This window comes from Heliconius melpomene, chromosome 12 (genome assembly GCF_056956725.1).
Source record: "Heliconius melpomene rosina isolate 202511_hmr_F chromosome 12, ASM5695672v1, whole genome shotgun sequence".
Lineage (NCBI taxonomy): Eukaryota > Metazoa > Arthropoda > Insecta > Lepidoptera > Nymphalidae > Heliconius > Heliconius melpomene.
In genome coordinates, this window is record NC_140400.1 from 16,311,631 (window position 1) to 16,337,312 (window position 25,682).

The 25,682-nt window shown below is 35.0% G+C and overlaps 2 protein-coding genes across 3 annotated transcripts in view; one reads left to right on the forward strand and one right to left on the reverse strand.

Moving 5' to 3' along the window:
- Window positions 1–640: 640 nt before the first annotated feature.
- Window positions 641–8,264, forward strand: ais (DExD-box helicase 52). Its single transcript, XM_085194331.1, has 12 exons — window positions 641–841; window positions 1,474–1,725; window positions 2,151–2,336; window positions 3,196–3,448; window positions 3,877–3,949; window positions 4,362–4,574; window positions 4,917–5,029; window positions 5,113–5,213; window positions 5,432–5,577; window positions 5,951–6,031; window positions 7,598–7,741; window positions 8,019–8,264. The coding sequence occupies exons 1-12, from the start codon at window positions 764–766 to the stop codon at window positions 8,233–8,235; spliced, it is 1,857 nt and encodes a 618-aa protein (XP_085050457.1). The 5' UTR covers window positions 641–763; the 3' UTR covers window positions 8,236–8,264.
- A 414-nt stretch (window positions 8,265–8,678) lies between these two features.
- hfw (leucine-rich repeat domain-containing protein hfw) overlaps window positions 8,679–25,682 on the reverse strand; it is a 35,906-nt gene continuing 18,902 nt past the window's right edge. The window contains exons 2-12 of one of the 2 annotated variants that reach the window (XR_014878534.1): window positions 20,262–20,360; window positions 18,644–18,836; window positions 14,954–15,079; window positions 13,572–13,772; window positions 13,312–13,481; window positions 12,836–13,024; window positions 12,362–12,520; window positions 11,880–11,984; window positions 11,498–11,593; window positions 9,286–11,172; window positions 8,679–9,254 (exon numbers count right to left, since the gene is read on the reverse strand). Coding sequence is in view for 1 of the 2 variants with exons in the window: in XM_085194097.1 (XP_085050223.1) it covers window positions 10,990–11,172; window positions 11,498–11,593; window positions 11,880–11,984; window positions 12,362–12,520; window positions 12,836–13,024; window positions 13,312–13,481; window positions 13,572–13,772; window positions 14,954–15,079; window positions 18,644–18,836; window positions 20,262–20,360 (1,521 nt within the window). In the remaining variant the exon portion in view is untranslated. Of the gene's footprint in view, window positions 11,173–11,497; window positions 11,594–11,879; window positions 11,985–12,361; window positions 12,521–12,835; window positions 13,025–13,311; window positions 13,482–13,571; window positions 13,773–14,953; window positions 15,080–18,643; window positions 18,837–20,261; window positions 20,361–25,682 lie in introns of both variants that reach the window. The other variant, XM_085194097.1, reaches the window with a different exon arrangement.

The following is a 25,682-nucleotide window of genomic DNA, read 5'->3' on the forward strand; positions in this document are numbered from 1 at the left end:
GCGTTGAATTCCGCCAACAACAAAATAAATAATAAATTAATCGTTGTAAGATAAAACGGAAAAAAACCATTTGTAAAGAATGATCAATGCAACACTTATTGTCATTTATACACACTTACATCTATCTTTTATCTGTCCTTTTATTAATTGGTAGAGTTATAAATTTTTGAAGTGTACATGTTTATGAATACATAAATTGCATCTTAGTAACATATTGTCTTTCTTTAGTCAGTAGATCCGTCTGCGTGACTAAATTTTTAATTTTATCAAATGCACGTGCAATTCTTTGTCGAATCTCGTCTTCTGTTTGGACATCTGACACATAAACTTATTTTTTACTTGCTCCCACAAAAAGAATCAAGGGATCAATTAGATATAGATTTTGCTCACTCCAATATCTAATGTTTTGCGAGTTCTAAATGCAATTGCGAGTGGAAGTGCTCTCGTCAGTCCTAAAATGTTAAATACAAAGTCTGGGTTGATATTGACATATATCAAATGTAAATTTTAGTATCATATTTATATACATATACTTTTATTTTACTAATCAATATAACTTTATTTTTATGAACGTAACATTATATGTCAATTTGACAACGTCATTTTCTAACTGTCAAAATCATATTTGTTATATCTGTCGGTTCAACTGGCACGCTCGAAGCGCCATAAATAAAGAACTGAACTGTATATCTGGCGGTATCGTGGATCTCACATGTGTTTTTTTATTATTAAATTAAGATATTTTAAATGATTTATATGAAAAATGGATGCATATGATATTTTTAAGAAACTTACAAAAGGTCTTACGTTTAAACGGCGTGTTTTGAGTTTGAATAACAATGTAAGTATAGTATAACCTAACACTTAGTAGATTTTGTTACTTGTCACTTAGTAGTTTGATTATTTTTATTTTCTTCTCCATCTGTTGTCGGTCCTCCTGATAATATGGCCTGCCCATTGCCACTTTAGCATGCAGGTTTTGAGAGCTATTATTATAAGTGGTTTTTATTTTAGATTTATAAAACAAAGATTTATCTATATATATAAAATCGAAAGGTCACTCACTCATCACGAAATCTCAGAAACTACAAGTGCTAGGAATCTCAAATTTTACATAGGAGTTACTTATAGGACGTAGGTGCTCGCTAAGACGGGAATTTACAATATTCGACTTCTAAGGGGTTGTTTTTGGGTTGAAAGTTTGTATGAAACTTCGTTACTAAAATGCTAGAAGTCTCAAATTTTGCATGGACGTCACTTATAGGACGTAGGTACTCATGGAGACAGAAATTAATAATAACGTAGTTCACGCAGGCGAAGCCGCGGGCGGGCCGCTAGTATCATATAAATGTAATATTAGTCTACATATGTTTTATTTATTTTGTTTCCTAAAAAATTCCCTATTTTAGACAATTTTATACACATTCAGGGAATCAAAGTATGTTTCGTATATTTACAATTAGACATTGACAGGGCCAACTTAAGGATGAAACAAAGAAAGAATCGTTACAAATTAAAGAAGAACCTGGGCATGTAAAAGATGAACCAGAAGAGCTAAATGACAATTCTCAAATAAAATCAGAATCTGAAAAAGAAAATAGTAGCTCAGACAGTGAAGACGATTTACAATTGATGGAAGGACAGAATATAGAAAAAAAGAAAGAGAAGAAGAAAAAATCAAAACTTTCCCCTGAAGATTTAAAAAAGAAACTTGAATTAGAAGAGGTTAGTATATTAATTGTTTTTAAAATAGTCCTTTCTTTTAATTTTATTACTTTTTACATTATTACAATTAATTGTAGGATTTTTTTATATATTGCATATTTTAATAAATAGGTCAGTATTAAAGTAAACAATTGTTTTATTGGAATTGAACATTGGACAAATTAGGAACAAAAATTTTAATGTTATAGGAGCAATCCTCGCAGAAACCATTCAAGAGTCCTTTCAGTTAACAAATCAAATCAACATTCTTATTCTTCTTTTTATTGTTAGCATTTGTTTTTATATATTATAGAACTACATGGAGCAATTTCCATTAAGATTGGTATTGGGGAAATTGAATAAAAAAATTATCTTCCTACAAGTGCTAGAAAGTGTAAATAATTTGACTACTGAATAAACAACAATTTTTTCTTTTAATATTTCAGCAAAATCATTTTCGAAATGCACATGGCATTAAAGCAGTAGGACGACATATTCCTGGTGCATTAAATGATTTTTCAGAATTAGTATCTAAATACAATGTGGCAAAGGAGCTAGTGGATACTGTAAGAAATTGTGGATATACAGAACCAACTGCAATACAGCGGCAAGCTTTGCCTTGTATTCTGGAGGTAAATAATAATATAATTTTTAAATTCTAATTTGATTTGAATATAATTACCACTGTTTGATGCTGTTATATGATCCTCCAGTAAGTTCAATTAATAAGTTATAAGTAATTAAGTTACTGTATGACATATTAAATTATACCTTTTAATTGTAACTGAATGTAACTTGTAGAAATGTGAAAAACCTGATATCAGTTTATCAAAAAGGTTTTTCACATTTTACTTGTGAATAAAATATAATTATCTATTTGTTAAAACAATAATATGAATCTAAATGCATTTGTTGTAAGCTCTATTCCCCTTATCAGGGACACACAATGTGTTGATAGTTAACATGTGTGAGGAACTGAGTGTCTTAATCTTAGGTTCCCGCTGCCTACCTGAATATAGCAGTTTATGCAGAATATAATACCAAATATGTCTTTCATCTTAATTTTTTTTAGTGAAACTAAGATGAAAGGTGTATAGGTAGACCTGTTTTGTCACATGGGCACAAATGTGTCACAGTTGTGGATTTTATTCCCAATCAGGGCAATCCATTTGTTTACTCCCTCTGGTAACGAAGTAAAATGTGGCGATGAGTTGGGCCACACAATGCACAGTGACTCCAGAATGCAGCGGAAAGTGAGGAAGGCAAGTATCTTGATGGGAACAAAGTATCTTAACACTAGTTTCCCAGGCTACCTTTTTAGGCGAATTTTATGTGCGGGATACACACAAAACTAAAAAACACTCTTAGTAGATTCCATTAGACTACAAGATTTTTACAATTTATATGTTTTTTTTAAATGTTATTATTAACTAGCAGACCCAAAATGTTTACTCTATTATATTCTAGTGAACATATTAAAATAATCAACAGGGTCGTCAAATAGTAGCAACGGCACCAACAGGTTCGGGCAAAACTGCGGCTTTCCTCCTACCTTTATTCCACCTTCTTGGGGCTCCTCAAGGTGGTCCCAGAGCCCTTGTGCTTTGTCCCACGAGGGAGTTGGCACATCAAATATATAGGGAGGCCTTGAGATTGTCCGCTAGTACTGAATTAAGGTGTACAGTTATAAAGAGTGTGAAAGAAAGTAAAGTAAAGGAACGCGAGGCTACTTTTAGGAAGAGTGGTATGTCAATTCTTAGATCCTTTTATACCAACAGTAATATATAACTACATTAGATTGTCGTGTTTTATGTGGTTTTAATAGTCAGTTTCGCTCCTAACATGTTATGCCGAATCTAGATGGAAATTAGTAATGTACTATACTGTTGAATATATATTCTCTGCCTACTCTGCTAAAGAACTTTTATAGTAATATCTTAATTTGAAGTATGATTTTTGAAATTTTTTTTTATAATTTTATATGGATACTATCTCCACAGTTAAAGTGTATAACATGTAAATATTTAATGTCTTAATTTCCTGGCTCTGGTAACGAAGCAAAGCGCGGCGTTGAATTCCCCCAGTTAACACACAATAATACAAGAATACGACGGTAAGTGGGGGGGATGAGGTTAAATGTAAAATACATAAATATTTTGTTTTTCTTTTCAGATATAGTAATAAGTACGCCAAATCGGTTATGCTATCTACTGAATCAAGAAAATTGTGGCATTACATTAGGAAAGTGAGTTTCTTTTATTAATTATTTATAATATGTTTTATGTACAAAACCATTTACTACTTGCTAGAACTATTCTATTATACTAATATTAAGAAATTACACAGGTTATTTCGAGTTTTTCAATTAGTTTACAATGAGTTTCTAAATTTTAGAACTTTTTGCAGTTTGTGAGTTAGATAATTTTGAAGATCATACATATTATTATAATGGATTGGACAAAGCTGATAGAGACATAGTGTGACCGTATCTGTAAATAAAATTGTGGATTTGATTCATTGGTTGGACAAAGAACGATTTGACGTTCCGCTACTTAATATGTAATATCTCGAATGTGTTGACACTCAAGTTCCCTATTTCTAAAGTTGTAAAGCAATACAAAACTATATTATACTAATTTAACATTTTTTTTTTCTAGAGTCCAATGGTTAATAATTGACGAAGCCGACAAACTATTTGAAGGTACAACAGAAGAAGTGAATACTTTTAGACAACAGTTGGACGCCATAATAAGTTCATTTAATACAAAATTAGTTAAAATAGCGATGTTCAGTGCGACCCACACACCTGTCATAGGTAAATGGTCACGGAACAATATGAGAGGGTTGATCAATATTACTGTTGGATTGAGGTAGTGTAACACACACACACTTCTTAAGAAAGACTTTTTTATTATTATTAACCTGACGTGTTGTGGCCTAGTTTTCAACTGAAGGATATGAATTATTTGATATTCATTGTTCCTTTCTGCCGAATTTAAAAGCGGAACTTAACGCTACGGTTTACGTCGTTACCAGAACGAGAATATGAAAATATTAAATATTTTTTCCTCAAGTAGCAAACGAATCTACAACCTGTCGCCTTTGTGTGCTCCGTGTGTGGTGCTCCACGGGTTTCATTTAAATCAGTTCAATAGTATTTCGTGAATGTGGAACCCTAAATTTTTATTTTACTTTATTTATTTATTTTTTAGAAATGCAGCAGCGACTACAGTAGAACAAGAACTAAAGTTCTGCGGTAATGAGAACGGGAAACTTGTAGCATTCAGACAGTTAGTGCAAAAAGGATTGAAACCACCCGTCTTAGGTGAATTATTCAAAAAAGAAAACATCTTTATATTTAAAAAGTGCGTCACTAAAATTTATATAATATTATGTATTTTGTTTCAGTGTTTGTCCAAAGTAAGGATAGGGCAAAACAATTATTTAAAGAGCTTATATATGATGGAATTAACGTTGACGTCATACATGCGGACAGAACGCAGACGCAAGTAGGATACTTTTCCTTATTTTTTTGGTTTAATTAATTTATGAAAAATATATATAAAAATCAATATTTTCTATACTATATTTGCTATACTATACAATATTATAATTTGAAACTTAATTTTATATACACCATTAATTACAACTATATATGTTTTTAAAACATCTTCGAAAGAATCTTTTTCGTATTAATGTTTTTTGTACATATGTGTATTGTTTTCAGAGAGATAATGTAGTACGTAGTTTCCGTACGGGTCGTATATGGGTGCTCATATGTACTGAACTGATGGGTCGCGGTATCGATTTCCGTGGTGTCAATTTGGTCATAAATTATGATTTTCCACCGTCCGCCATTGCTTATATACATAGGTATGAAATACATATTTTATTAATAGTTATAAAAACTTCACTTAAAATTTACTTTAAACCGATCTTAAGCTACTAAAGTTTATCTTGTCCATGATCTATATTTTTTTTTCTGTGATCAAAGATATTTCTATTTGAAATGTGCCTTTGAATTGTACTTTATTGTGCAACATATTTAAGCAACAGTAAGTTTAACTCAAATTTTTTCGTCTTTTATTTCTTGCAATCAATTGCAAAACTAGTATTGCATATGGATCCTTATTATTTAAGTGACAGAAAATTCCTAAATAATATTTTTTTAAAGATTACAAAGTCAATGTTTAAATTATAGTTCGTTTATAAATTAAAGAAATATAATATTTTTTTATATTGGTAGGGTGGGTCGAGCAGGTCGAGCGGGACAGAAAGGCAGAGCTATCACATTCTTTACTCAGGACGACGTTGTTAATCTTAGAAGGTAAATTGATTGTAACAAAATTATAATTTATATAGATGCATTTACGCTGTATCTTGCATACAGTGGGGTACGAAGAGGGAACGTAGTGTTAAGACACTCCTTCTCCTTACACTGACATGTGTGGATGTGAGGTTATATATTATGTGGATGTGAGATTACACATGTGTTTTATCCTACCCTATATCTTATAAAACAAAGTCGCTTTTCGTGTCTGTCTGAACTTTCTAACTCTTCTTCTTCTAAACCACCCAACGGATTTCGATGCGGTTTTCACCATTAGGTCGAGTATTTCTCAGGGAAGATTTATATATAGTTTATTATTTGTACATTCTTATGTAAGTTAACATAAAGAAGATAAATGTGTATAAAGTCCCACCCGTTGATACACTTTCGCGCATGCGCTGCTTTAATGGTAAGTACTATATGAAAATAATGTACTGGAGTATTGTTCCTCTTAATAAGATCTACAAAAAAGTTCGCGACAGCACATTCGTATCTTTTAAGAATAACGTGTAGTGATAATTTTTCTGTCTAAAAATAATAATTTCAATATATTTTTTATTGTAAGGGATAGTTTTGAATAATGGTATTAATCCTTATCCTTTAAAATACTTTATTAATTTTCTACGTTAAACGAAGATAAAATTTGCTTTTTACACAATTTTGAAATTGCAAATAGTTTTACAGAAAAATGCATTTAATTGTTGACACATCCCGCCGTTAACACATCAGCTGTATGTTACTCAAGTTTCACTTATCCCTTATTCTCAGCATATAAATAAGTATATTAGTTACGTTGGAGATTTAATGTAGATCAAAACTGTCTTTTACTGTTTTTCAATATAAAAAAGTACTTTAGAAGTTGTTACAATATCAAAAAATTCTTGCTGCGAAACGGCTTATACAAGCGCGTCCGCCGCGCCCGTCTGCCTTACACGCATCGGTGGTTCAGTGGTAGAATGCTCGCCTGCCACGCGGGCGGCCCGGGTTCGATGCATTCTATTTAACTTTCCTCACAGGCAGCCACGTAGTGCTTGCTTTTCACCAGGGACAGAATACCCTCTTCAGCATTAACCACAAGCTCGAAAACCGCCTGCCTCTATAACAACGAAGATTAAGATGCGTTTGCACGTATTGGATAATTGGAGTTGAATGTATTATTTCAGCGCGATATATTTGGTTTCATATTTTTTGTAGTAGTTATTAGTAGGCAGGTTTTTGTTTATAATTTCTTCAGTTTAAAAATAGTCATTTAACTATCTAAAAATAGTCATTTAAATATATTTTAATAAGTACTTGAAAAGATTAGTAGCACAGATTTAAAATTAGAGTACTAAAAAATCCTTGCTGTGTAAAACAATTGGAAAATCCTTATTGAAACTACGAAAATGCGGGTTGCATTAGGGTTTAATTAATTTTCACATTATCTTAAGTGCTTTGCAAACATATATTATATGAATAATCCAGTAGTAAAAGCGGGCGAAGCCGCAAGAGGGTCGCTAGTTTAATATATTTCACAGTAAAAAGTTTTCATTTGATATTAAATTTTTATCTTTTAAATTACAGTATAGCATCGGTAATGAAACAATCAGGTTGTGAAGTTCCCGAATACATGTTACAATTAAAACAGGATCCAAATAAGAGGAAGAAATTATTGAAGAAAGCTCCGAGGAGAGATAAAATATCTACCATTTTGGAGAAACCTGAGAAGTATGTTTTTTATTTTTATTATAACTTCACGTATCCCCAATATAGCAATGTAGGCAAAGGGAATCATGCTAAGATATCCGTACACTCCGCTCCACTCAACTTTCCAAAAATTGCGTGTTGACTGGCGGAACTCAACACCGCTCTTTGTCCTGTTATCAGAACCAGGAAAGTACACTAAATAATACTTCCAAATGGGAATCGAACCCACAGCCGTTACATTTACAGTCAGTTGTAGATTTTATTTATCTAGAAATGTTAATAATATCTTTTTTTTCAGACGAAAACTCGAAGGTCAAGATGAAACGAAAACAGATAATGCTAAAGATACAGATAAAGTAAAGAACGGTAAACCGAAAAAACAAAGGAAAATTCAAAATGGCGACCTCAAAAGTCCAGTAAAAAAGAAACAGACAATAAAGGCAAAAGATAAGAATAAATCTCAGAAATTAGGCAAAGTAAAAAGAAAAAAGAAATTTGCTAAACCTAGAGCTTAGATAGAAATAAATGTTTTTTTATGATTAAACATTTTGGTATTTTTTTCTTCCTTTGTTATTATATAAACCCTTAACTTATTTGCATTATGTCTCACACATAGAAAAAATATGATTCAAAATGTGACGAAGCCGTCTTTGCGCAGTGGCACATTGTCTGACTGTAAACTCGACGGTAATAAGTTTGATTCCTAGTCGGGGTTTTCCCATATGTATCAATTTTTTTTTATTAGCTCGCTCTGCAATAATCCATATGTAATGACCAGAAACTTGGACGGTTCGTGGAGAATAAAGTGGTAAACTTCTGTCTAGCACTCTTTCTATATAATAGATTGATTAGAATTCGAATAGATTTACGCTGGAACTAAAAAAATATATTCTTAATATTGCTCACAGTTAAACATTTGTCTCTGCGCCACGACTGGCCTACAAAAATAAAACAATAATAAGACTTAAAACCCATTTATTTACAATATATTTTATATTAAACATAAAACATCTACAAAATATACAGTCTTCATTGTATTTATATACAAATATATAATTAATTAATCTTATGCCAATCTATGGCACTTTGTGAAAAGCCTCGAGCATAACTTTAAAGTTTACTTATTTTGATTGTGTTCTTACAATCATAATTTTTTCTCCTTAATAATAAGTACTCTTAACCTGTCGCGTTTACAGTCGAACGCTGGTGGTCCTGCGCCTTAATAGATATTCATAAATATTCTTAATAAATATTCAGTTTTTAAATCATTAGTAAATATTGTATATGCAGAAAGAACTCTAATTTAGCACTTTATTTTACCTTTATTTATACACATATTAATCCTCTGGATTTAGAAATTGAATCCACGACCATCGCTATTCAATATACATATCATAATAGAACTGAAAATGAAATTTTATTGATTATTTACTATAAATTGTAAGAACTCAATCAAACTAATGTGCTTATAAGTAACTAAATAATAAGCCTCTATAATTGAATACCAGAGATTCCAAAATATGTTAGAGGGAACCTAGTTCCCTCCCTAGGGAGGGAAGCTAGACCTAGTGTTAAAACACTCCGTTCCCCACTTTTAGCTCAGTTTTAAAGACATTGCGTATTAAGTGACGGGGCCTAAAAACATACAAACATTCCTTGAGTGGTGCTCACATCCACGACCATGATGTTTGGTCATGATGGATTACTTATAATTTTAACTTAAATAAATTTCTATACTATACATTCATATATATTAATTTTTATGTTGAATTCTAAATTATATATTATTCCTCTTATTTTATTTCATTAAAAGCTAAAATATATTTAAAAAACACGAACAATGGCAAAAGTTTTAAATTATTCTATCTAAAGTGTATAAAACATTTATTATGAATTATGTACAACTTTTTATAAACATAAAAACTCTTTAAAAGTTGAAAATTAATAAGTAATTTGCTTACTCGCTGTGCTTTATTATATGTACATTCTCATTTCAATCATCATTCTATAACACAAAATAGAAAAATACAATTAAAACTTAATATAAAAAATAGGTACGAAAATCTTTGATTTTAATATATATATATTTATCGTAAAAACTAAGTAAAAAAATCGTATAGTAGTACCTTCAGAATAAAAAAAAACATATCTCAAAAAAAAAAACATTTTTTAGCCTTACGCTAGACCAAAGCACGCACGTAGCAAAGTACGCAGAAAGAACATGGGGACTATTAGTATTTAAGTGCTAAGACACTCCGTTCCCCATTAAGAAACTGCCATTCCCAACATGCGTTTCAACATTGCGTGTTGAGTTTGCACCCGAACGTGGAAATTTAAGTATTAAACATTTCATTCCTTCAAGTATTAAATGAAACCACAACCGTCGCGTTTACAATCACGATGACTTCCAATTTGTGAGAGTGACTTCCAATTTCTTAGAGTAAGTTTTATAAGATTTAAAAAAAAAATAATTTGCCAAAAATTGTGAGATGCGATACTTTTATTTTGACGATACAATGTTGACGATTTATGTTAATAAGTATTATTTACTTCTAAAATTAATAAAATAATTGAACTCGAAAATTGTTTACATCTTTCTAAGCACATAAGGCACTATTTACAGTCTCATTTTCTTTCTTTCCTGTCTTTTTATACTTTAATGATTTAATAACTTTACTTTTTTTTCATTTAACATGTTACAATGCGTATGCGTAATGCTTGACTTATTTAGATTTTTTAATAATAATCATAAAAAATATGTTGAGTTTAGGCTATATTTTTCGTATAGGTATTTCATAATTGTGTAAATTTACAGCACTTTTAGACATTTTTCAAGTCACTTATTTAGGAAACGTAATCCGGAATTTGAATCCGCGTCTCTTGGATGGTTCAAGAGGCGTGGCTTGAAATCCCGCACGTGGAATAACACTATAAAGTTTTTGTTTACACGTAAATTATAAATCTATAAGCACTGTTCAGGTAAAAGAAAAAACCACCAATCCTAAAATAAACTGTCATCAGTCAACTCTTCTTTTACATGGCAAACGTACTAACTCAATTTTGAGTATAGTCCAATTATCTGAATATAGTCTAATTCATAATTTTTTACTTTTATTTTTTTAACACTATATTTTGTCCGTGTCATTGAATAATTTTCTTCATATTACAATCTTTTTTTGAATGAACTTTGTTTAGTAATCAAATCCGACCTCGAATATAGTACAATATAGTCCCAAATACAGTCTGTATAAACTGGATTGTATTTAAAATCACTCACATAACCAATCACAAGGCAATCTTGGCATTTTATTCGCCGGCCAAGGTAGATAGCCCGCTGTTTTAAACACCCAATAGTCATATGACACTTTACTTATTAAAAGAACTAGGACTAGAACCTCTAGTCCAATTATGTAATAGATATAGTCCGTCCAGTCTCTTGGTGTGTGGCAGACCTGGAAATTAATATGTATAAATAAATAAAATTCTTCACCAATCTTTAAATTTTTTTTATGTAAATATAAAAATATAACTATATATTTTAGGAACATACTGTATCTCGTACTTTAGCAAAGTGGGTAGAAGGATTCTAGTGTTAAAATACTTCAGTCCCCACATTCAGCCGAATTTTCAAGATATTGCATATTGAGTGGCGGAATTCAACGCTGCACTTTGTTTTGTTCCCAGAGCGTGGAAATGAAAATATTAATTCATTCATTCCTTTTTGATTGAAAGAGAAATTAACACGACCCCAAAATATAAATTAAATGTTACAATTACCTCAACTTCTTTAAGATCCACAACATATCCCATATTGTCTTCGCACGCCAAGATTTTAAAGTCGGGGATGTTTTTGGAGTTTTCTAGAAGCCATGGCTAAAATAATATAAAAATAATATTATTTTGTGAACTATATAATTTTAATTTTATTAAAGTTTATTTAGAGTCAAGACACTGCATTCTTAACTTTTTACCCAAATCCAAAGATATCGCGTGTTTGCCAGAACGGAAAAATGAAAATAAACAATTCTGATTTCAATTAGAACCCATAGTCGTCGCGTTTAAAGTGATATGTTGACACACTGCACTATGAATGCCTTAACGTACCTACTCTGTTAATGAGTAATAATAAAATTATCATATATGCGTATTTTCTACATACCTTCAAAACTTTCTCAGTGTTACAATCACAGTGTATGTAGTTCCCGGCGATTGAAAACGACGGACCTTTTGTCACAAATCTGTTTGACATTACGTATGTGTGGATCTGTAAGAGAATGAGAGTGATATGAAATATTAAATATAAGTTGCCTATATAATGTAGGATACATTTTCTTAGCTTCACGCCGCATCCCGCATAAAGCAGGGTACTTGGGTACCTACTGTTAAGTGACTCCGTCCCCATGTTCCACCCTGAGTAGTGGAACTTAACATCGCGCTTTGTTTACGTATACATACATAAATAAGTTCTGTCATTTTACGATTTAGCTCAGTGAGATCGACTTTTAATTCATGAAGTAGCTGCGCATCAACTTCTTAAGAAATATCAAAATAGCCATGATAACTAGAGTAAATCTTAATAAATACATAAAAAACTTTCTCTCAAACACACACGCACAAAAAATACAATGAAAAAATACTTACAGTTTTCAATTTATTATTAGTAATAGAGAATATCATGAAGTTATCTATGAACTTGGTGCCTTCCAGTTCAACTATATTGGCTATGTCGTTGTGGTCCACTATAAGATACTTGATGTGCTCGTACGTCGGGTCGTCTGAGACAGCTTGGAGGGAAGTTATCTGGAAAATAATAATATAAATATTAAAATATAACTATTAATGTAGCAGTGTTTATTTAGCTTCATCATGTATACTGCGCATAGCGGGGTAGGCCAAGGGGACCTGGGGACCCAGTGTTAAGATACTTCCCGCCAAATTCTAGAGGCATCCCTGGGCTCGTTACCAGAGCGAGGAAATGAAAATACTAAACATTATATTTCCTCGAGTGGGGATTGAATTCACAACCTGTAGCACACACACACCTGTACACAAATTCTAATGAGATAATTATTATCTTACATGTATAATACATAATTATAATAAAATAATACTCACATTATTATAAGAAACATTCAATTTGACCGTGTTGGGTGGTAGATTGGTGGGCAAGTCTTTCAGGTGGCTCATGGAGCAGTCCACGGCCACGGTGTTGGTGACCTCGCCATCGCCGTCCACCTCGAGCCGGTCGCCGATGCACGTGCAGTTCGCGTTCGCGGGCCTGATGTTGCGGCAGCTAGCGTTGAGCTGGAGACATTGTAGGATTAATATAACCTGTTATTGGTGCACATGAAAGATCTTTCTTATTCAGTTTCACGCTGTATCCCGCATATATGTATATTTAGCAGGGGCTTCCCTAGTGATAAAACATTCTGCCTTCACTTTCTGCCGAATTCAATTCATTCAGCCAGTCGAGTCGTCGTCGACTATATTTAGTCAATCCGTCGATATCTATGTAAGCTATAACCGATCCAGGAGGCAGTTGACGGCGAGGCGAGACGGCGAGAAAATGAATGACTATAGAAGTTTCTCACCTCTTTCTGCACACGTAAATAGTCGATTTGAACAATCCTGACGTCTTTAAACCAGTTGAAGCTGAGATCTAGCGCGCAGCAGGTCTTGTTGTAGTTGAGAAATGTTATAAGCGAACTGTTGTTGGTTTCCATTGCTTTGAGGAAATGCTTGCAGGGGAGGTAGTTGTTACCTGAAATAGTTAATTGTTGTTTCATTGTTTTATTATGTACATAGTAAGTGGACATTCTGTTATATTAACAGACATAAAAAAACATCTCACCAGATAAATCCACAGATATTTTTCTATTGCTCTGCACCAAGCTCAACGGAAATTCCGTTAAATTGTTTGCGGAAGCGTCCAAGACGGTCAGCGTGAAGAGGTACGCGAAAGGTCTCTGTATGGAGGGCTGGAGGGTCGCACTGCTCAGGTTGTTGTTTGAGATGTTCAGACACGCTATGGAAGAGTGTTTTGGGAACTGGCCTGGAAAATTCCATAAAATTGTTTTTGTTATATATTAAATTATTACTTATATTATAATTATAAAGTAATTTTTAAAGACCTATTAATAGGAGATAACTCTATTTCTGTCGAGCGACTGGGTGCCCAATTAAAATTGTAACACATAGCATCGTGGGTCCATCATAACTAAATATTTTTAATTTGGGTAATATAATTTCTGTATTTCAATTTTACTCACTTATTTCCTTCACTTCATATTAACTTATTTCTACATAAGTTAATTTATAGGTATAACTGAACCTGATTAGATTCCCTCAAATGGGATTCGAACTCATAATCAATCATAAGTACACGTGTAAACTCCTCCACCGTATCGTCATTATTGCTAAACGCTTTGTTCAGTTTTTCAAAAGTAAATTATACTTACTGCTATTATTTCTTTTAAGCTCCAATTGAAAATCCTCGACTAGCGTGAAATAATATAATGAAGATCTTAATTGTGGTATTGTTTGTCAAATAATGATGATTATCACATATCTACTCTATTAAAGTGATAATTCAGTTCAGCTTCACGCTTTTTCCCGCGTAGCAGGATAGGCAGAATGATATTTGTGTTAAGACAGTCTGCTCCCCAGGCATCACACAATTTTCTAGATATTGCGTATTGAGCGGCGGAACTTACTCCGAGTAAGTATTTATCAGGTTACCAGAGCGGCGAAATTAAATTAATTAATTTCCGCGAGAGGGAATCGAACTCACAATCATCGGGGAAGTCCAGCCACGACGTCCCCGTTCTCGGCCTCGATCAGGCTTTAAAATATTCCCTATCAACAGCTAGCAACATATGAACATTGACAATACTTCAATGATGGATAACCACAAGGTGACGAATTTAATTCCAATGGATGTAAAGCTTACTTCAGCAGTATATTATAAAACAGCTTCAAGCTTTTACATGCATTGCGTGATGAGTAACGGAACTCAACTCCGTGCTTCATCTTCAAAAGCGGGGAAATGACAATTATTAAAACAATCATTTCAGCTCGAATCGAACCAACAGCCACCTTGTTCAGTGTTAATTGTGTTGTCTAATAATATCAGTACATACGAGGCTACAAAGTTATAAGATACAAAAACGAATGAAAATTCTAGAGCAATATGGTCTAAATGTATAACTAAATCTTCTATTTTAATAATGTTACCTATAATTTTGCCTATGTTTCCATCGGTAAGGGCCATCGAAGTCAGTCGCCTGTACACCGACTGGGACACGTCGAGCTCATCGAGTGTCGCGTTCAGGACGTGCAGATTTGTCGTTTTTTGTGTCACTGAAATAAAATACACAAATTACGAACGTAAATTAAATTAATTATAATATAATTATAGTAAACTTAATTAACGTAAATTGTAAACGTTATGTTTATAGTATATATTTTTTTCTTTCCTAAGTGTGAAATAGCACTTTAAAAAAATATTAATAATATCTGAATGCTTCATTTTGAAGAGGCTGTGGAGTCAAAAATATAGGCGCACGGTGTGGTTGGTAATATATTTTGAGAATCAACGAACTTACTCCAGAATTTGAGCTAAGTTTCTACTTAGGTATTAACAAAAATCCATAAATCAATGTTTTATTATGCAAAAAACTCACAAAACATATTAACATCTGCGCCCGCGCATACAATGGCTCTTACGCTGATTACGAGCTATTTCTGCTATCAAGGTTGCGTCGCGCTAACAATTATAGCGTGTGTTTGTATGTCACCAGCGACCGCGGTGTGCTGTGCTTCTTAAATACGGTCTAAACTTATAATGAAGTGGTAACGGAATTGTGTCTTTATATAGAAAGAGAAAAACAAGAAAAAAAAATATTGGCAAAAAATATTTTCCTAATACAACGAAAAACTATTGTATTTTCGGAAGCTTTAGTGTTTGTTTTATTTCAATCGGTTAATAATAATGTACCATTCCAAGGAATGTTGTTTGAGAATTGCTATAAATAACTGTTTTGTTGAATTGGCTAAAACTTTGCTTTTCAATATGGTTATAGATATTGTTTTTACAATGACATTATTATCAGTAAACGAAAGCAATGCAGATTAGTATACTAATAAAAACATCTAGTTCAAGCGCGCGAAGCCACGAGCAGGTGGCGTTAGTACTTAATAATTTCAAAAATATTGAATATTATTTTATTATAATTATTAAAGTAATATTGAGACAATCATGGCGCAGCGGCACAGTATATCACTGTAAACGCGACGGCTGTAAAGATTTTGATTTGATGCTAAGTTCCTCCACTCAATGCAATGTCTCTAAAGTTGATCGAAAATGAGGAACTCTCATAACACTAAGTTCCCCCTGCCTATTTTGCTATGCGGGAGTTAGTTACGTAAAAAGAGTCAAGTAAACCAAACAAACTAACAGGACTCCCTTAGGAATTACATATCTAGAGATAAGTTCTAAGCTTAATTTATGTAGCCGAATAAAAATAAATAATTTAATGATTAAATAAAACAGTAATTCATCATCATTAGCCTGTCCTCGTCCACTGCTGGACATAGGCCTCTGCAATGGTAATAGTAATTAAAAAACTTCAAATAAATCCATGAGCTAAATTTAAGCTAAACTTCCTATAAATTTCGGAGTGTTGGGTGGCGAAACTCAACGTTAATTTTTCTTAGTGTTATCACCAGAATCTAAGCAAAATGAATATACATAAGCAATCCCCCAAACGTCACGTTTACAGTCATTCGCCGTCCCAGTACATAATATGTATATGATATCTGGTAGAGTAGAGACGATGACATTACATTAATAGCTGCAGCAAGCCGGACTACCTACAGATATTGCTAATATAGAATGACTATAAATAGACAAACTGCGGTTAAGAAACACGTTACCGACAAGATTCCTTAAACTAGTTCTATGAGGAAGACTGTATAGGTATACTACAAAGTATTATAAGGCTTATAATATGATTTTTTCAGCACATAGCAAGGTAGGGAGAGGGAACCTGGGAACCCAGTGTTGAGACATTCCATTTCCCAGTTACCAGAGTGCAGATATGGAAATTTTAAACTTTATTTCCTCGAGTGGGTATCGAACCCACAACCTGTCGCGTTACAGTCGCAGTGATAATGTCAATACGAAATGTCTCGAAATTGGAGCGTTGCGTGTATAAGAAAGTGTCTTAGCTCTTTACATCCGTTACTCACTTTACGCCAAACATACTATATTATATTTTACGGCATATTTTCATACGCCTCCCGACATATAATATGATATTTCATTCCCTCGAGTGGGAATCGAACTTACGACCGTCATGTTTACAGTCTTGCCCCTTACTGTTGGCCTCTTTTGAATAAAATTACATAATATTACTAACTATCCAATTATAGAGGTTAAGGTGATTTTTCTTGGACTGTACCTTCTTTGCATAATAAATACACGTACAGCAGGTACAGGTAACGCTATCAAGGACAACTGGAGATAAACAAATAACTCATCTTTTATGCGCATTTAAAAATTTCGCAATGTTCTAGTTGCATCGATTCTTAAACAAGTTTCATATTAATTTTCTCAATGGCCAAACTCCAGAGAGTATGTTGAGGGGCGTTGAGCTCCACCACTCCACAAGCAATGCCTCCAGAATTCGGCTGAAGGTGGGTACGGAGGTGTCTTAATGGGAACGGTTCCCTCTGCGCACTGCGTGCTCTGCTATGATCAAGATGCAGCGTGAAACTAAATGAACATGAAAAACGAACTTCTGGAACTAAAATTGTACAACAGTTAATCAAAGGCGGCATTCAAACAAATGTCACAAAAAGAGGACTCGGACAATGGAGGTGACTGTTAAACTGTGTAAGTCATCATATATTTACTTAACCGTGTAAACAAGAAGTAGTATAGTTAACGACGTCGACGGCCGCGTGGTCTAGCGTTGCGCATTCCGTGATTTGTAACGCCAATTAGATATGCTCTTTATTTCTATTGAAATTTTTAATTGAAAATTGTTTTTTATATGAATTATGTATTTTTTTGTTATTGTATTATAAGCATATTTGTTATATGTAGCTCCACGCTAGTAGTAGTATCCCGCATACGACAGTGTAAGTAAATGTAGAGGGTAACTGTAAGGGTAGAGAAGTTTCAATACAAATTAAGAACAAATCCCAAGAAATCGAAAATAATAATAGGAAATCGGTTTAATAATGTTTGATATATTTTTTTAATTGAATTTTTACGTTACGTACGGTTGCTGACTTATGTTCGAGTCTAAATTGACCTTTGCACCTCCAGTTGCATTGACATTTACTGTGAGTTATCGCCTTGCTTACTTTATTTTGTTAGTAAATACAAACGAACGTTAATAACGCAATAACAATAAACATATTTATTGCTCCTAGGTAAGAATCTATTAAAATTTTCCTTTCTATCCACCCATCTCATATATTTTTGAAGATGAGTAAAATACTTTAGTACCTATATCTATTTGGAACACCGGATAAAAATATCTTTTATAAATTCAAAAAATTACGATCTTTTTCACTTTTTTAAGTATAAAATAAATATATATTATTCGTATTTCATTGTTTTTCAAATTCCGGTTTTAATGAGACGTAAGTTCCAATAACGGTTTTTTCGTTTACGACAAAATCAATTGAACTTATGTCTTAATGTATTTCTTATTTTTTAACTTTACACTGTATCTTACCTATAAAAAGATAGGCAGAAGGAATCTAGTGTTAAGATATTGCGTTCCCCACACACCGGCAAGCTTTAGATACTTTGTGTGTTAAATATTTCAAATAAGTCTAATTTAGTTGTATAATACTACTAAAATAGCCAAATGTTCTGTCTTACAAAAACTAAAACATTTTAGTACTTACTGGTCATAGTAAGAGCTTCTTTCAGTCTAAAGTTATTATCAATGTCACAGCAGAACACCGACACGGCGTCCACGCGGACACACTTCTGCCCGTCAGTGGGGCAGTGGTCGCGGGACATGTGGAAACACTTGTTCATCTTCAGCTCGACGCGCGGCGGCTCTGGCTTCGGCTTCTCTGTAGATGGTGGGTACGGCTGAAAGGATTACATTTTTTTAAACTTTCACACTGTATCCCACAAATAGCAGGATAGGCGAGTGCTAGTGTTAAGATATTCCGTTCACTATTTTCGAGAAAAGATATCGAAGTTTTGCGCGCTTTCTCAGTCTTATTAAATACACAATTAATAATTAATTCCCCCTACTGTAAATCGAACGTACAACCGCCGCATATACAACGAGACGACGGCCTTTATGGACATTACATTCTCTGCACATTTCATGAAAAGGAAAAATTAGGTAGTGACAATGACATGAAATACCCTGTCTTGGTCTGGTATTTTACAAAATATAGGAGGATTTATGCCTTCTCTGTTCAAATTTATTTAACAAAATGCATCCATTTTACCGGATGTAAACCGAAAGACAGCAAAAATATCAAAGGAAAGTCACGAGATGAACATTGTTTTATATGAAAAGCTGTTAAAAAACTAATTTAAATTCTCTTTCCAGCCAATCTCAGCATGATACTCGAAATTATGGTCAAAAGCTTAGCCTGAGGGTTTCCAGTGAAGATAGCAAGCTATGCTAAAATTATAAAGGCCGAAGTGTGGTAACTGCGCACTATACTTTATACACCTATTATGTTTGACATATTTAACATATTATTCATTTAACATATTATTCATTTAACATATTATGGACACGGGAAAATTGTTATTGCCTCTTAGCGTTTAATGTCTCAAAAATTGGACGGAAAGTGGAAAACGGAGTATCTTAACACTAGATTCCCTCTTCCTACCGCACTAAATACGAGATACTGCGCGAAGCTGAATAAAAAAGTACCTCAACCCTATTGATAAGAGTCAAGAGTTTAAGTGTGAAGATAATGTTCTTAATTATAGGAATGACCACATATGAATAATCATCTATTTCAACTGATGTATACCAGAAATCTTGTTCAAGGGAATTCGCTAACGTCATGAGAACTAACAACGCTCTCGACCATCGTGGTGGAATCTTTAAACATGCCAGTCTTTGCTCTTAACTCAGGCAAGGATAATCTATCTGGTCAGTGTATGTAGTGTAGCTTTACGTATAGGCAGAGGGAACCTGGGAAACTAGAGTTAAGAGCCACCTTATTACACAATCACAAACCAAAGCCAAGTTAGTGTATCAGTGATCTGTATAAAGTTTCGAAACGTCGGGTTTTTGTATAAAAATATACGCGATTAATCCGGTTAAAGAGTTTCATTTATTAGGTGACAACTTTCGTAGGTTGCTTTCGTGTGTTGCTTATCCTTGCTCTGATAACAACAAGTCAAAAAAGCGATGAGTTTTGCCACCAGATATTTTAACACTGGGTTTCTTACTGGGCTCTTTACCAATAAAATTGGTATACAAATCAAATATCTTAACGTGGCTTAAGTAAGAGCTAATATTTACTATAGATATTTACTTACCTCTAAATTTTTGTATTTGGGATCGATTTCCTCCATCCTCGTCTCTATAAGTCCCATTCGAGACAACAGGAACGCCGTGACACACCACCATATTGTTATCTGTAACAAATAGAAAAATATATTTAAAAAAAAAATCAGCTTCACGCTGTATCCCGCACACAGCAGGCTAGGCAGAGGGAACCTAGTGTTAAGACACTCCGTTCCCCACTTTCTGCCGAATTCCGGAAAATATATTTTGAAAAATATATTATTAATACTATTTCTAAATGCATCTTCTATATATTAGAGAAGTTAGGAAGAAATATGTTCATACATGCGGAAAGACTATTTACAAACTTTTATTGTGTCTCCTTAAAAATTTTAAGAAGCGCAAATACTATACATATATACTGGTAAGTATATTATGATTAAAAATCTAGGCTTCGAGCCTATTAAATTGCCTATCCGGTTAGTGAGAAAAGCAAACGTAACACGTTACTGGAGAAAGTTAGAAGTTAGAATTGGAAATCGTATGGAACATTATAATTTTCATATACGCAGCGGGCATTACAATTTTATCAGAAAATTATATATGTAAGTACGTGTTTTAGATATAGCGTATCCAGATGCCGTCGTGACGCAGGAGCACTAGCGTGTGACCGTAAATGCGAAGGTTGTGGGATCGAACCCACTCGGCGGAATGAAATATTTAATATTTTCATTTGCTTAGTCTATAGCAAGGCAAAGCGCGGCGCTGAGTCCCACTTCTCAATACCTAATGCCTACAGGATTCGGCGGAAAGTGAGGAACGCAGTGTCTTATCACTACGTTCTCAGGATCCCTTTGCATACCCTGTTAAGAGCGGGATACAAGGTGAGCTCAAAAAAAACTCTATGCATATTTTAGTAATATGAAGATGATATATGATATCAATCGTTAAACATAACATAATATTCATTCTATTAATAGTAATCTATATATATAAAAGGACTTGTCCTCACTGACTGAGGTAAGACGCACGCACAACCGTAACCGCTGATGATAGAAACGCGGAATTTGGACAGATGCTTACTTTTGTAATCTGGACATCCACTAAGAAGGGATTTTGAAAAATGTTTACCCTAAAGGGGTGAAATAGGGGTTCAAAGTTTGTATGGAAAAAAAATTAAATCGGCACCGATTTTTATAAAATTTGAAATTTAGATTTTTAGAAGTATTTAATTGAACACGTGTTTCATCGTTTTCTAGAATTCTCCACCTAAGGGTGCAAATAAGGGGTTGAAAGTTTGTATGGAAAAATCTTTAAATCGCCACCGATTTTTATAAAATTTGAAATTTAGACTCTTAAAAATATTTCATTGAACACATGTTTCATGGTTTATTAGAATTCACCCCTAAATACGTAAGCGAAGCTGCGCGCGTCCGCTAGTTTACCAATATACATACTTAATATTATCTCAGTTTAAGCATTCTCGTGACATGTCCACAGACAAGGTCCTTGCGAGTCGTCTCCACTCGACCGACAGTGCTCAATTATCCAATGTACGACTTCCTTTCAACTTTAACGGTATAAAGGTGCGTCTCTGGCGGTTTTATCTTAAGAGATATATAGTGGTAGTATATATAGTGGAGATACCTCATCTGAGTTTCTAATATAAAATGTTTAATTTAAAAAAAAATAAAAAATAACACACTTTTTTACACGAAGTGATACAAGTGCATATTAGCACTAGTATCACTATTTAAACTCGAATGGTCTACTAGTAGCTTCTATTCAGGTCCTGACGTCGTCGTCACACCAGCTCGTCGATACCATAATATTGTATTCTAACCTAAGCTACATATTACTTTCATGACTATACAATTATTACAAGTGGTTCAAATTCGTCGATTTTATTACACACGTTAACAAATACGTGTTAATATCAGAAGTTCCCTTAAAGACAAATTGTCTGACGAAGAAAATACAATATTTTTTTCTATTGTCTTCTCGCAAAAAAAAGATAGACACGTGGATACTAGAACGAATAATTAGGAAGCTGCTCGATGACTATCATCATCATTAAACTGAAATTTACATTAACGTGCGCGTGTGTGCGAATTTGGGAGTCATTTTAAGTCGTTTTCTTAATTTATGGACTCAACTCGACTCATTTAAAGGATGTGCCTTTAGTTGAGTGTCCTCCAGCTTTTAATACCAACCTACCTTTTTTACCTTTTCTGTATTAATCAATGTCTTTAGGGTTCCGTACCTTTTAAGGCAAAAGGAACGTCTAGGTTGCCTCTGTCTACTCTGCTATAATAGAGCGTGAAGCAAAAAAATAATATTATTTAAGAATTAAGAAATTAGCTAAAACTGTTTTTAATTTCTTAGAATTTAGGAGTTACTAACAACTACAGACTAAAGGTCCATATAGCCTCTAAAATTTAAAAGAGCTAGATAGAACAAATATTTTTAAAGTAATGTAAGTTATAAGTGACGTTATATAGACCATAGATAGTGCATAATATATAAACCTCGTCAGGCTTAACCTGTCCGATAACAACAAGCTTTCATGATAACCTTATCACAGCTGTTATCATTCGCGAATCGCTATTTCAATGATAAGCTCTAAATACCATGTTAGTGTATTTTGACTAATGTTAATAACAAAATTGTATACAAAATATCGTAAAAATAAGTCTGTTTTGGGTTCTGTACCTAAAAAGAAATAAACGAAACCCCAATAGCCTCACATCGGTCTGTCTGTCTGTCAAAACCATTATCTTCAAGATCACGTGGTGGTAATAGACTGAAATTAATATTAAATAATTAGGTCTGTACTCCTTTGGGGCACAGAAAAAATTAAACTCCTAATTTATGCTTTCGGTAGACCTCCAATAATAAAATTGAAATTACAACACTACATTCCATTTGTTTACCTTATTATATTACGAGATAAAGCACGGGAACTTGGGAACCCAGTGTTAAGAAACTTTCTCATTAAGATAATTTCCCACTTTTCCCCGAATTTGCGAGGCGGAAGCGGAGTGCGGAGAGTGGCTTATAAAAATTTAAACGAAGCGAGATTTGAACTCGCAACGATCGCGTCTACAATTACAATTTCCACCTGAACCATGATTTGAATGACCATTACGTCCCTATACTAACATCAACAATGACATAATTAAACAAGTTCCGCGGGATTTATTTTTAAATGGGTTGCCTCCGGTCGCAAAAGTAATTATAGACATAATTGTTTCATTATAATAGGGATGTGGACTATGATGGAATAGAAACATAATTTTACTGTGAAACAATACTTAGTATTCTCGTATACTTTAAACAATATAATTTTTATATTTTACTAACAAGCAGATATCGTGGTGGTCGGTATTTCCATTTGCAGCTTCACGCTTTTTCCCCGCACAGCAGTGTAGGCAGTGGGAACCTACTGTTAAATGAAATATTTTTTTCAAGACATTGCATGTTAAGTGGCGAAAGATAACGCCGCGTTATGTCTTCCAGAAATGGAAAGTTATTTAAATATATTCATTCCCTTGAGGGGGACCGAGCTCACAACCATAACACTTAAGACACTTTTTCATTGCTCCACGACGTCTCTTTCATGTAATTTCTACATCACTTGTCTTCTACATCTCTGTAGATGTGGTGTGGTGTACAAGCGTGAGTTGGGGTAGTCCACTGAGGATTCCGTACCAATTGCATGATTGTAAATTGTGGGTCAAGGGAAAGAACAAAGTTGCCATACTTAAATTTGCGGGCGTATGTATTTATTCATCATATAAGATCATACAGAACAGATATAAGTTGTAATAACTTTGGAATAACTTTTTTGTGATATTAGCTGTATATTTATTATTTTTTTCCTTTATTTATGCTGTAAGTTCTCACTCCTTGTCAAATTTCGTAATTCTAGTCAAAAAATAAGTTCTGCCAGTCAATACGCAATGTCTTGTTGTGACTAGATACTATATTCTGCGGGACGTTATTAAAATAAATTCTTTATTATTTGGGATGTGACGATGCACAGCATCTGTGAGAGGGCGTTGTATACTTCCCTTTGATTATCCAATGATGTTCACTTCCGGTGGCGGTTTTCGACCAATCAGCGATTCGGAAGTCACGTGGTCCCAGGTGGTAGGGCGCCGGTTTGAATAAAAGCGACGCCGTTACGCTTCTAACCTCATAGCCAGAGGAGAGAGCCGACATGCTGGCGGATTATTTGGCGGCCCAATTCCAGCCGAATCCCAGTGAGTGCCCAGTCCTCCATGCCGAGGTCGAAGAGGAGGTGAAGACGCGCCTCTCCTCACTCAAGGCCCTCACTGCTCCTGATCCACCATTCTTCTCACCTTCGGCCGTGAAGAAGGCAATCCGGGGCCTCAAGCCCAGGAAGGCTCCCGGAACAGACGGAATCACAAACAGCGCCCTACGCCATCTCGACAACCGACTGACTGCAGCAACGGCCAGACTCTTCAGCGCCAGGGAAGGATCATAGGAAACCGGAGGGCTACCGCCCCATCACGCTTCTGAACGCCATCGCCAAACTGTTCGAGAGGATGTTACTCCCACTCCTGCAGCCGCACCTGCAACCGCGGCCCGAACAGTTTGGCTTCCGAAGTGGCCACTCAACCACGCTCCAAGTGGCCCGAGTGATCCACTTCGCCGCAGCAGCAGCCAATAGGAAGGAGAGTGCATGTGCAGCCTTCCTGGACGTCGCCGGCGCCTTCGACCGCGTCTGGCACCCAGGCCTTCTGACGAAGATTCTCCGTACCGGAACCCCGCACCACGTCGTCGCCGTCCTAGCCGCCTTTCTCGACGGCAGGACCTTTCGCGTCAGAGTGGAGAGTGCAGTTTCCCGCAGCCACCTCATCGCCGCCGGGGTACCACAGGGCAGCTCACTATCCCCTGCCCTGTATGCCCTCTACACGGATGACATCCCGCTAGAGCAGGGCTCGACGTTGGCGCTCTACGCCGACGACATCGCCCTGCTCGCGAAGAGCCTGACGCCCGTCCACGCCGCCACCAAACTCCAGCGAGCACTCGACTTGCTCCCCCGCTGGCTGTCGGAGTGGAGGCTCACCCTCAGCGTGGCTAAAACCCAGGCAATCTTGTTTGGAGGCCACCTGAGATTCCCTCCTCCGCTGCGCCTGCTGGGTGAGCAGGTTCCCTGGAGAAAGGAGATCACTTACCTGGGCGTAACCATTGACAGGAGGTTGCAGATGTCCAGGCAGGTGAAGAAGGCCGCTGCTGCTGCCAAGGTGGCGTTATTCCACCTCCGCCCGCTGCTGCGCTCGAAATTACCGCTGCGCACGAGACTTGCCCTCTACAAGTCCTACGTGAGGCCACACCTCACATACGCCGCCCCGGCCTGGTACGCGCTCGCAAGTGCGCCCCAGCGCAAGGTCCTACAGGTGGTCCAAAACGTCGCCCTCCGGCGC

Bases quoted from the DNA above. Each gene is read 5' to 3' on its own strand.
- ais (XM_085194331.1), top strand. From the start codon at position 764: ATGGATGCATATGATATTTTTAAGAAACTTACAAAAGGTCTTACGTTT. The intron at 1,726-2,150 runs GTTAGTATATTA...TTAATATTTCAG, and splicing joins AGAAACTTGAATTAGAAGAG to CAAAATCATTTTCGAAATGC. The intron at 2,337-3,195 runs GTAAATAATAAT...AATAATCAACAG, and splicing joins CTTTGCCTTGTATTCTGGAG to GGTCGTCAAATAGTAGCAAC.